The sequence below is a fragment of the Solanum lycopersicum genome, chromosome 8 (assembly GCF_036512215.1).
Source record: "Solanum lycopersicum chromosome 8, SLM_r2.1".
In the NCBI taxonomy this organism is placed as follows: domain Eukaryota; kingdom Viridiplantae; phylum Streptophyta; class Magnoliopsida; order Solanales; family Solanaceae; genus Solanum; species Solanum lycopersicum.
This window is the reverse complement of record NC_090807.1, coordinates 55,873,732-55,886,839: the sequence shown is the minus strand read 5'-3', so window position 1 is coordinate 55,886,839 and position 13,108 is coordinate 55,873,732. Positions and strand designations below refer to the sequence as shown.

The 13,108-nt window shown below is 35.3% G+C and overlaps 1 protein-coding gene across 1 annotated transcript; it reads left to right on the top strand.

Moving 5' to 3' along the window:
- Positions 1-396: 396 nt before the first annotated feature.
- Positions 397-12,099, top strand: LOC101244511 (long chain base biosynthesis protein 1-like). Its single transcript, XM_004245085.5, has 13 exons — positions 397-691; positions 1,952-2,075; positions 2,166-2,260; positions 3,095-3,186; positions 4,028-4,121; positions 4,209-4,281; positions 4,386-4,518; positions 9,660-9,834; positions 10,343-10,483; positions 10,561-10,656; positions 10,811-10,952; positions 11,039-11,166; positions 11,274-12,099. Exons 2-13 carry the CDS (start codon positions 1,961-1,963, stop codon positions 11,448-11,450), a joined length of 1,461 nt encoding a protein of 486 aa, XP_004245133.2. The 5' UTR covers positions 397-691; positions 1,952-1,960; the 3' UTR covers positions 11,451-12,099.
- The last annotated feature ends 1,009 nt before the right edge of the window (positions 12,100-13,108 follow it).

The window sequence follows — 13,108 nt, the reverse complement described above, 5'->3', positions numbered from 1 at the left end:
TGACTGTTAAGCCGTATGAGGTAAGAATTTCTCAAGTACGGTTCTAAGGGAAGGAATTGAACTACCTATTCCGGCCGGAGAGAACAGGCCATTCAACAGGGAGATTCTGAAATTGCAGAGGCTTGGTTCGATCAAGCCGCTGAGTATTGGAAACAGGCTATAGTGCTTACTCCCGGTAATTATATTGAAGTGCGTAATTGGTTGAAGATCACGAGACGTTTCAAATATTGTATGAAATATAAATAATTTAAAAAGTAATAATATGAATTAAAAATTTTATTTACATATATAAAATAAATGATTTATATATATATATATATATATATATATATATATATATATAATATTTTCATCTCATAATTTTATATTTATTTCTTATTCATGTCCAAATGCTACAAATAATTTGTACCAAATTTGAAATACTTGTCTCAAACTGAAACAATGACATGCTCAAGTTGCGAATTGCCACCACCTTTGACCATTGTTGAAGCTTTTGTTTTGTCCCATAAGATGTTTGCATTTTAGCGCCTCTTCACATTACCCGGTTATTTCCATCTTCAACCAAAGCCGCCCTCTTGTTCCCTCATTTGGGTTTCGAGTTTTCTACTCAAATTTCACCCTAATAAGGATCTGTTTTTTCAGAGAATTTCAATATTCCAGGATCTCATCTGCCCTGTTTCTTAAATCTTAGGTAACAACTTTTTACCAACTCGTATTCATTTGAATTGAGAGTGAGCTCTTGAATAATGGGGTACTAAAAAGATTTAAATGGATACTTTATGCATAAAAAAAGAAGCTTTTCTGGGAACAGCATAATGGGTATTATTAATATCTGATCAAGATCTCAGTTTGGGGGTTATTAATCCTTTTTTAATTGATGAATGTACATTGAAGGATCCGCGTAGTGCATAATCACTAACGAGTTAGTAGATTAATTCAAGAGGCTACTGAATGTGAAGAGGATCAATCAATTAGCAGTTTACTTGTAAAAAAAAATTCATTTTTCTGTTAAAGCTTTTGTTTTCTGGTTGTTTAGCTTATTTTAGGTGATTTACTTTTATGTAATGCATATGTGTATCACCATGTTTTAGTGGTTTCGTTTTATCCACCAGCAGGAGGATATTGCTTGTCAATCTTTATGCTTCTTGCCAATATAGTTGGAATAATCACACTAATAATTGCATTGATAGTTATCTTTAGTCTCGTATGATGGACCGGATTTGTTTATTTGTTATGTGAATGTGCAGATTATCAGTTTTTTTAGTGAATGGGCAGTGGTCCAACCTGGTTAATTTCGTTATTCTATGTATTATGATTTGATTGTTTTGTTGTCATGCTTAAGTAATAATTGTGCAGAATATTAAATTCAATGAAAACCATGTAATACAAGAATTTCTGTACTCTACATATAAAAAGTTGAAAGAACACAAACTAATATATTTTGAGTACTTCAATGTTTGAATGATAAAGTATTGTCCTCTTGTAAAATTAGTATTGATATTGTTATCTTAGATATGACACGTTTGCTGGATTCAAATATCATGAAATACTCATGTTGATATCAGGCAAGCTCTCTCAGAGAATGGATGAGAGTGAGGATTAAAAACAAGAAGATTTGCAATAGAAGATTTCTGTGTAAATGATTGACGTCTCAAAAAAGAAGATATTTGTGTAATTGATTCACTAATCCTGAAAAAGAAACTAGAAGATCTCATGTGTAAATGAAAATCATTGTTATAATTTGTGCTATATATTCTTTGTGCTATATTATTGAATATCCTCTTCCTTAGAGTATTTCTCTTTTCTGATCAACTGCATCACTAACTTGTTCATTTGGTTTTAATTTATATCGCCTGGGCATGACAAAGTATTGAGAATGTGGTAAAACCCATTAAATTATCCTGATCTTTCTTATGTGGGTAAGTTTTTCACCGTCGTCTGTATTTTCCAGGTTTAGATAATGGATTCAACAGTGTCAATACTTGCAAATGTAGTGGGAGCTACATCTAATTGGGTGAGATCAGTTTTTGAATTTCAATTCGCAAGAGCTGTGATATTTGAGGTCAACATTGGAGGTAGTCTCTTCATTCTTTGGATGGTAATCACCTCTTTGTTTTAAGCTTTTATGTTGTGCATTAGATATATTTTGTTGTTTTTTCCTGTAGGACATCTATTTGTGGAAGGTCTTCTCCTGATAGTCATCCTTTTCCTACTGTCTCAGAAGAGTTACAAACCACCTAAAAGACCATTGACGAAGAAGGTTAGTCATAGATCTGCATTTTCAAATGTCAATGACCCTGTGGATATTTCGTCTTCATAATTGTTTAAGATTACTGTGCTCTCTTAATTTGTATTCGTTCTTGGTTATAGTTCTATATCTGTGTCAACTAAGGATTAACTTTACTGGGCTGGCGTTTTACTAAGATGGTGATATTTATTCTAGAAATTATTACTCATTTCGAAATATATATTGGGAAAGGCAAAAGAAAGGATTTCTCGTCTTGAACATATGTACCGCACCTACAACATTGATGTGCATTAATTTGCTGGATTTAAATCACCTGTGGCTGAAAAGTTTTTTAGGCTAGGTGTTTGCACTGAGTGATGCACTGAACTACTGTCAAATGTTGAGGTTATAACCATAGCAATCAGTAAAGGTTGTAAAATAACTTCTAAAATGTATCAAACTATATCGTTTGCATGTAAGTATAGCGTTTCCTTGCGCTTCTGCTAATCGTAATGTTTTATCTCTCTAAAGTAGCTTCAATACGTGATGCTGGTATAAGTTTCGCAGTTATACATCAATTTGACATTTAGGCTCAAAACAGGAACATGCATGCTCCAGAATCATTTATGTTCAAGATATGCATAAAGAATCCTTTCAATTTTGTTTAAGCATCCTTTCCTTGTGTGTTTCACTTTCACATGAAAATCCCTTTAGATTTATTTCATATGCATCAAAATGAGAGTCAGTAAAATCATGCTGCGTCCCCTGCCCCAACCTCTTGTCTGCAATGAAAGCAAAGAGAATAAATGCAAAGAAAAATTTCCTTCAGACTTCAACCGTGCTGATGAATGTGTTCAAGATTTTCAGGAAATTGATGAATTATGTGAAGAATGGGCCCCAGAACCACTTATCCCTTCCATCACTGATGATATGAAACGTGAACCTCCAGTTTTAGAAAGGTGGGAATGCTGTTTCTCTTTCCTTCTTTTAAACACTGATGGTTGTATTTTGCTCGGCCTTATAAAGAAAAGTTGCATTTTATTCAGATGATTTCAGTCAGGTTACTCTTTCTCTTATTCAACCGTGTGCACTTGGAGAATTAGAAATTTCAAATAGACCTATATGACAGAAAAGACAACTCTAAAAGGCTTTACATTCTCTTTAGTGATATTTTTCTGTTCTCTGCATCGCTCATCCCAGTTTTACATCATTTAAAAGTAGATAATTTAGAGCTCCAGTTTTTGTATTTTCTTGGGTTTTATTCTTGTACTAAATGATTATTAGATGGCCATAAGGATGAAAACAATTAAAACTGTTGTGCTGTGATCTTGCTTGCTAGATTCAGCTGTTATTTGATAAGTAAAGGTTATTCTATCCATGCAACAGCATTGAGATGTGTGTATAAGTAAAGGTTATTCTATCCACGCAACAGCATTGAAATGGTGCTAAATACACACACCTAATGCATGCATTATATTTTCTAATACACTCTACCAAATGATCCCTTAGTGTGTTACAACTTACACCAAAATGTGAAAAATATGATTAGTAGTTTTCAGAGGTCGTATCTAGAGTTGACTTAGTGCAATGGCTAAAATATGCTAAAAACAAGCTATAAACAGTTTCTTTATGTTATGAGCTGATAAGTAATGTTAGTAAGCTCCATTGAAGCAGCAATTATTGTTAGAAGAGCCTTTCTTCTACCTATTGTTCAAGTTCATGATTTTGGACGTTCCAGTTATCAAACTTGTTGGAATGAATAGCTTGATGTATTGCTTCTCATATCTTGTGTTTGTCCAGTGCTGCAGGGCCTCATACTATAGTTAAAGGGAAAGACGTAGTTAACTTTACCTCAGCAAACTACCTTGGATTATTAGGAAGCCAAGAATTACTAGTAAGGTTTTCTTTATTATGTAGCTAGCTGTGATGTTGTTTAGTTCTTTGGCAGAACGGAACATTCACATCTAACGTTGAATGGCAGGAGACTTGTACTACTGCTCTAGAGAAGTATGGTGTAGGTTCTTGTGGTCCCCGGGGATTCTATGGCACAATTGGTATAATTTGATCTTCTGTATCTATGTACTATTCTATAGTTCCATTGCACTCCTCTCCTTCATTCTCATAAAAAATCAACTTATTATTTTTACATTTCATGCAGATGTCCACCTTGATTGTGAGGCCAGAATAGCAAAGTTTCTGGGAACTCCAGATTCCATACTGTATTCTTATGGACTTTCTACGATGTTCAGTGCAATTCCAGCATTTTGCAAAAAGGGTGATGTTGTTATTGCGTGAGTATTTACATTCTTTAGTTATTGCTTCATCTACAGTCCAAGGTTTTAGTTTGAACATAGAATGAAGATATTGAAATAACATTGATTTTTCTGGGCAAAGTACCAAAGGCACAATTGTGGGCTATGCATACAAGATCAGGGGCATATTAGATCAGTTCCCATGTCTTCTTCCCTAAACTTTTCTATGTTCTGCTTTTTCGTCATCCCTCCATTTTGCCTTGTCAATATTTTAACTTCTTGGTATTTATTTATGTAGGTATTACATTATCTTCTTCTTTTTTGTGAAAATTAACAATTTCATTCCCATGTGAGGTTTGAGGGGAAATGAAATAGGAGGACCTTCTGCTCATTCTATTTTTATGTCCTTAATTGGTGTTACTTTTTTGAGAAGGTAAGTAACTTGTATATTGAAAATGAGAATTTACCTAGCACCGAGCGGGTGCTAAGTCATGACCTGTATCAGGAAACCTTTCGTACAAAAACAAAAAGGACCTCTGCTGTGAAAGACCTACACTTGCAGGGAACCCTTAAAGCCAACATACTATCTTCATTCTTTACATCCTGTAGATTACACCAAAAAGCAACAAGCCATAAACAGTTGATTTAAGCTGCTGTACTCTAACCGACTCTCCTTCAAAACATCTGGCATTTCGTTCCTTCCATATAGTCCAGCACATTCAGGGCAGGTAGTGCTCCAATCTTCTCAGGTGGTTGCTGCTACCTCTGGAGTCCCAACAGAACAATAACTCTTTGATAATGAGTGGCATCACATCGGAAATTCTAAAAAGATAAAAAAGGGAGTCCACAACTGACCAATCACTGTGCAATAAATAAAAGGTGGCTGCTGGCTGCTGCATTCCACTCGACTCTTACAGATGAAGCACCTGCTGCTAATAATAACTCTTTTGTGTAGATTGTATGAGTTAGGCATGCACTGTGAGACAACAACCACATGAAGCAGTTAATTTTTAACGAGCTAGACTTCCAGATTCGTTTCCATGGCCATTTTATAGAGCCAATTCACCCACATTAAGGACCTCACAACAATACCAGTCCAGCACTGTGAGACAAGAGAACCTGCAGTATTAGTAAAAGAATGGAGATCCTGATACTTGGTCATTAATGGAGAATGCGTCATCATGTTCAGTTTCAAAAAAAAAGTAATCTCGTTTTCATTCCATTGCTTAACTTGATCTTAAAATTTTGAGAAAGGGGCTCTTTATATTTCTGTAGACTTTTACATCCCATGAGAAGGAGTAGTTACAGAATGAGTTCTATGACTAACTAAGGAAAGATATATATTTACAATAAAAGAAAATATTCTATTCTATTATTCTACAATTAACTTAGGAGATCTCCTAGAATCAAGCTAATCAATCCATACTCCTTCAAGCTAGTGTAGAGATTCATGCCCAACTTGATAACTAAAGTATGAATTTTTTTTTGTTGAGACCTTTTGTAAGCATATCTGCTAGTTGTTTTTCTGACAGAACATGAAGCAAACTCAAGGTACCATTAGTAACCTTTTCTTTTATGAAGTGTCGATCGATTATAACATGTTTTGTTTGGTCATGTTGACCAATATTATAAGCTATAATGACTGCGTCTTTGTAGCGGAAGTACAAGCAAAGTTCCTCCTTTTTGAGGCAACTCAATTCTTCCAATACTTTATATAGACAAAGAAGTTCACAAACGCCTTGGGCCATAGCTCTATATTCTGCGTTTGCACTAGATTTGACAACTCACTTGGCTTCCTACTTCTCCAAGTACTTAAGTTTCTTCCTGTGAGTGTTTAATAACCGAATGTAGACTTTTTATCATCTATAGATCCAATCCAATCTGTGTATGTAAAGGCTTTTATTTAGAGGTTACTTTGTTTGGAGAAAGCAAACGTTTCCTGGGATGAAATTTTATATACCGCAAAATGTGAAAGGCAACTTGCATATGTGAATCTCGGGTTCATGCATAAATTGACTTACCAAGTTGACTAGATAGACTGTGTCTGGTTTAGTGTGAAGAGATAAATAAGCCTTCAACCAACCTCTGATATCTCTCCTTACCAACTCACGCTCCAACCCCTGTCGTAGTTTGTAATTGCTTTCAATGAGTGATTTTGCTGTTGCACCTTATCATACCAGTTTGTTTCAGGAGATGCAAAGTATACTTCCTTCAAGAGATTCCTCTTTTTGATATAGCACTCTTCAATCAGGTCATCTCATCTTTGTCATTTCATGTCATTACTATCTTTTTGATGTTCTATGAAAAGGTATGATCAACATTGCTTTGTTGGTATCGAAGGAGATCACCATGTAGCAGATCTGTCAAACCAAGCGGGATTGCTTTGGTCCGTCTAAGAATTTCTTCTGTCCGCACACCTTTCTTTGAGTTTGTTCAGTATCAAATCCGATAGGAATCACCATATACGCCTCTTCTATTAAGTTTCTATGAAAAAACACATTCTTCACATCAAACTGTTGGAAGTACCAGACAAGACTGGATGCGCAAGACAACATTCTTAGTGTTCATTTTAGTGACTGGGACAATATCTTCTGATAATCCACTCCATAAGTTTTAGCGAATCCCTTAGCCACCAATCATTTGGATATTTCTATCGAGCCTTCAACTTTATGTTTCATAATGAAGACCCATTTGTAGCTAATCAGTGTCTTGTCTGGTATTGAAGTGATTAGTTCTCAAGTCTCATATTTTGATAAAAATATTCATTTCTCTTTCTCAAAAAAATAAAAATATTCATTTCTTTAATCATAGTCTGCTTTCTGCTTTAAGCTTCACGAACTTTGTCGCCTTTTTTTGCACCTTTTCTATTATAAAAACACATCATAGAGGCAATATCAACTACTTGGAATTAAGTTTAGTTGTTGACACTTAAATTAAGTTCAGTATTTGATAGGGATTTTGGTTGGTTAATGAAATGGATGTTATTGTAGAACAAATATGACACTTAGAGAACCTCTATCTATAGAATGCTTTTTAGTAGAACCAGTGAATTAGATCGCCTCGGCCATGGAATCTGGGATGGAAGACTTATCGTATCTCTCCAAATCTGGAAAATTCTTTCCAGCCTTCATAAAATAAGGGGTGGGTTTGGCTTGAACTAGGCTCAAACAGATTGAAGGGTTCTAACTCCTAACTATGCCGTGTATTCATTATTCAATACAAAGTCTGAAAAGCAGTAGGGATGACGAAAGACGGTCCTTTCACTTTTATTTGGAATGAACTGGGCTCGAGGAGAGGGGGATAAAATCAGAGGACTCTATGAAATTGATCCATCTTATTTGCATTGAGACATTGTTGATCGTTAAATATTTTCTCATGTTTAGCCATTAATGCTGCTTTGTTTTCTATAGTGCCATGTTACAAAAGATGGATCTTGCAAACCAGGACGCTGAATAATCAATAGCTTTCACACTGCTACATATAATAAGATCGACTGAAATTGGAGAAGTTTGGAGTAAAATGATAAGAGCTATACTCCAAGATAGAACCCTTCTTACACATCCATCCTATATTTAACCATTTTAGTGTGTATCAGATATACCATACTAGAATTTTTACTGTCAAGGTGGATATCAATTATGAATACATGTTTAATAAACCTTTATTCAGTGAAACTAGGTTGCAGTGGCTAATTAGGAGGAGCTTTTGGGGCCATCTCTTTCCATTTCTTGAAAAATTATTCTGAGTGCCTAAAGTCCCCGTTCCATAGAAATTGAGGTAGTACTGTGTGTGTCACCAAATGCCCATCAGTTACTCTTTATAATTCCTTCTCGTTCTTCATTTCCTGAATGTTTTTCTCATTACTCATCTTTTCTTTCTCCCTCAACATCTGCTATGTAAATATACGTTCTGTCATTCATCAACATACTGCTTGCTTGGAATTTAAAGGATATTATTGTGCGCTGTAACCTAAAATTTAGGGCGTTAACCTTTAGACTCGACTCTCGAGGGAATAATGTAATTTGAGAAGAATCTCTTATTACTTTTTGGCTTGTCTCTTGATATGGATAGAGGGAGTCAAAATATCTTGATGCTTGTAAGCCTAGACAAAAACTTTTACTTCAACTAATTTTGTATGTTATCCCTCGGTGAACTTAGTCAAAACTTATGAATCTTTGATGATGATGCCGCACATCGTATTGGTGCAGGGTGGGTGAAATGGAGGCTCACAACCGGGGTTTTGTGTGATAAGAATGTGTCGCCGAGACTTAAAGGTAAGTTCTACTTAGTGGTGATTAGACCGACATTGTTGTATGAACATAATGTTAGCTAGTCAAGAACACCTACGCTCGGAAGATGGAGGTAGCAGAGATGAGATTGCTCAAATGGATCTGTGGGCATACAAGAAAGGATATGATTAGGAACAAAGCTATACGGGAAAAGTGGGAGTGGCCTCTTGGTGGACAAGATGAGGAAACGAGATTGAGATGACTTGGGTTTGTGGAGAGGAGGTGCGCTGGTGCGTCAGTTAGGAGGTGTGAGAGTTTGATAGAAAGAGTTAGGAGAGATAAAAGTAGGCCACAAAAGAAAGGTAGGTGTAAGGTCTGTACATCCTACCTTCCCCAGACTCCCACTCCACAAAAGAAAGGTAGGTGCGTCAGTGAAGTGTTTTCTCATGAATTCACATAATCAATTACATAGAAACAGAATTCAGCTACAAAATGGATTTTAGCTTGTAAAGCTCTTCACAAGTGCACTTGTCGTGTTATATGTATTTTTAGTCTATAGATCGCTCGTTTCCTTAAAAAAAAAACAGTAACAAGTCATTTTCTGTTCCTTCTATCTATTTTTTGGAGGGGGTTGGTTGTGGTAATACACTTCCTGCCCTTTCAGTTTTTGCCATTAGGCTGCGTCACCTAATGCACCTCCTCCTAAAACATTCATGGTAATACATTTCCCTCCTTTCAGTTTTTTCTTTTTAGGTTGCAACACCTAATGAACCTCAGTCCTTAAACGTTTACGTTACTCCTTGAACTTAATTTTAGTTGAGTCAAAAGATATATTGGTGTCCCATTTGCTAATGTTGGTACTGATGTTAAAATAAACAATCCAGAGATTGCCACCTGTCATCAGATCTCACTATTATTGACATTGTTCTGCAATCTGCCTTTTTCCTGTAGGGATGAAGGTGTCCACTGGGGAATTCAAAACGGCCTTCAGCTCTCTAGAAGTACCATCATATACTTTAAGCATAACAATATGGAGTCCTTACGAAATACTTTGGAGAAAGTTACCCAAGAAAACAAGCAAGCTAGGAAGCTACGGCGATATATTGTTGTTGAAGCGGTGTATCAGGTATCAACTGTTTATGTTAATGTAACATACTGATATGAACAAGTAACTCTGATTTCTTTTGTTTGGCGGCATAGTGGTAGTTGAAACAAAAATGGTTAGTGTAAGGAAATGGGAGAGGTTAACTCTAGGCATATGCAAATATTGAGCCTCATTCAATCTGGGCTGGAGAGGATGCAGAATATACCGAGTCCAATTATGGTGTTTGAAAATTTCTTTAAGTTAATTGGATAACTTGTGAGTATCCACGGTGTCCTAAATCATTTCCAAGGTTTTGTAAGGAAGTAAATCATCAAGGAGGATCGTTTAGGGTTACAAATTGTGATCTTGATGCCTTCTTATCATCAACAGAACATTTTCTTGATGGGGATAAACAACTTGTTGCTTCATTGTTCCGTAGCTGCTTCTTAAACTTCCTCACCACACTTCTCTACTAAGGAAATTGTACTTTGAAATTCTCAAAAAAAATTGTACTTTGTAATGCCAGATATTATTTGACTGTAATTTGCAGAATTCTGGCAAAATAGCTCCATTAGATGAAATCATTAAGCTGAAGGAAAAATATCGATTCCGCGTGTTGTTGGATGAGAGCAATTCCATTGGTGTGCTTGGCAGTTCTGGTAGAGGTCTAACTGAACATTGTAAAGTTCCGGTATGCTCATCACGTTATTTGGTCAATTTAACTTTGTATCTCTGTGTACACCCTCTTATGGAATTATCCAAATGTAGTCTGACAAGATAGATATAATAACTGCGGCGATGGGACATGCATTGGCCACAGAAGGTGGGTTTTGCACAGGGAATGCTAGAGTGATTGAACACCAGGTACTGAGGTGTACTCTATCCACTGGTTTTGAGTAGTACTAGTTTATCTTCAGGCCCTGATAATTCCATTTTCATGATTTTCAGTTCATGCACTTGTATCTCTTATATTTTCCACCCATCTTTTGTTAATGGTTTATTTTTCTTGCATTGACAGCGTCTCAGTAGTTCTGGTTATGTCTTCTCTGCTTCACTGCCTCCTTACTTAGCAAGTGCTACAATTAAGGCTATTGATATCGTGGAAGAAAAACCTGAACTTCTTGTCAAACTGAGGCAAAATATTGCTCTGTTGACTAAAGGTTTTTGTCCCTAATCAATTGCCTCTCTTCTTCCTTATCCTCATTATGGGAGTCTGAAGAAACATTATTTTTTTGTATAACTGCAGGTCTGTCAGATATAAAAAGCTTAGAGATAGTCAACGATCCCCTCTCCCCCATTATATTCCTTGCATTAAAGCAGTCCACTGGTTCTTCAAAGGGTGATCTACAAGTGCTTGAAGATATAGCTGATCATGTAAGTTATTAGCCTAGTGCTCGTTACTTTGCCATCTGTACATTCAAACTCATCATCTAGAGTTACCTCACGAGTTTGTTTTCGTGCACCCATCTAATCCTCTGCAGGTCTTGAAGGAAGACGGTGTCTTCATTGTGACTTCAAAGAGATCCACTCTTGATAAATGTAAGCTGCCAGTTGGAATTAGATTATTTGTCTCAGCAGCTCATTCAGAAGCCGATCTGGTGAAAGCCAGCGAATCATTGAAAAGAGCAACTGCATCACTACTGCCAGCTTACGATTGATAGAAGGATTTCACTGCTTTGCTCTATGAACAAATCACAGTGTCAAAGGAGCCAAAATGTCATTCATGGAGGTTCCAACCTTCATCTATATTGAATCTGTTTTGCCCTTTGCTGGTCTTTCGATTTTCCAAATCAAAGCTATCAAGGATCTAAACGTTCTTGAGATTGCACGGCCACAGTTGTTGGTTGAGGCGAAATCTTCTTCCACTGAGATGGACTCACAAGTTTTACTTTTGTGAACTAACAATCTAGATTGATTTGATACTTCTGATCTACTATACAGGTGCTCACAAGACTTGCTAGTATTATACTTGCCAATACAATCAAGATATGAAAGTGATAGCTATTCAAAAAAATCATTTTTTTCCCTACTGTTGATACTAGAACTAATTTGATTTGATCTTAGTATACAATAGCTTTATTACAGGGTGAAGACTATAGTACTCTACTAGATCCAGAAGAGATATCACTTTCATATCTTGGCTTATTGGCAAGTGACATAATATTAGCAGTGAAAATAGTGATAGAGCATATATAGAGTTGTTGTTGGAAGATAAATTAATGATAGATCAAATATGTAGATGATACCCTGCAATTATGTTCATAACTCTACAAGTTCATATATATTTTACTTTTTTTTATGACTCTAGTGTTCTTGCCATGTATTAGGTAGCTTTATTTTGATTAAACGGATGAGAATGGTCATCTAGTATTTTTATCTCATTGGAATTTGAACTTGAAACCCTCATGACTTTCAACAACTGGGCGATAACCTTAAAAATTGATTCTTTGACATAAAATTGTTTTATTGAGTTAAATGTTGTAGAAAGAAGACTAGAAAAAGATGAATAATCATTAAGTGATATGTTAAGACCTTGAGAAAATATAGAATTAAAAGGGTTGGTAAGACATGTTTTGTGCTCCAAAATTAGTGTAAGCATCAATCACTAAAATTTGAATCATGATAAGTTCTTTCCTTTCTTCTCCAAGTAAATACAAACACGTACACATGGAAATTTAATAAATTGAGAGAACACACACATGAAAAAATTAAATTTTAATAATCAAGGATTTCAAAATATGATAAAATTTGAAATACAATCCCCTAAATAGAGAAGAAGCAAAAATTAAGTGGTCTAAATTAAGTGCGTACATTATTATTACAAACCCAAAAATCAAATAAACAAACAAAAAATGAAAGAAATTTTACACCATTAACATGTAAAAGTTGTCAAAATAACTTAAAATTCAAAATAAATAAAATAAGAAAGCCTAGGACAAAAAGATTAAATCTTTCGAAAAAACATGCCATAATCATGAAAAAAAACTTAAAATATAAGAAATATAAAAAAACAGAGGAAAAGACTCATAATAGTCCCTCATCTTTGCGTCAAGGCTCAAAGTGATCTTTGGTTTTTCACATGGAACACTTATTAGTCCTTTATGTTTGCAATATTGGTGCACTTTTGATCCTTCCCGAAAATTTTGCCTAGAACTTTATATAAGAAATGTCCGATCGTCTTTTATATATTTAGTAGAAATAATATCTCTATCTGAGAGAAGGTCATAAGAAAAACACTTTGTTTTGTTCACTAGAAATATTACTGCAACTAAACTAAGAACATCTTAACATAAGACTTTGCAAGAAAAGAAAAAAT

Excerpts from the sequence above, each read along its gene's own strand:
- LOC101244511 (XM_004245085.5), top strand. The coding sequence starts at position 1,961 with ATGGATTCAACAGTGTCAATACTTGCAAATGTAGTGGGAGCTACATCT. Across the intron at positions 2,261-3,094 it reads AAAGACCATTGACGAAGAAG|GAAATTGATGAATTATGTGA; the intron begins GTTAGTCATAGA and ends CAAGATTTTCAG. Across the intron at positions 9,835-10,342 it reads TTGTTGAAGCGGTGTATCAG|AATTCTGGCAAAATAGCTCC; the intron begins GTATCAACTGTT and ends TGTAATTTGCAG.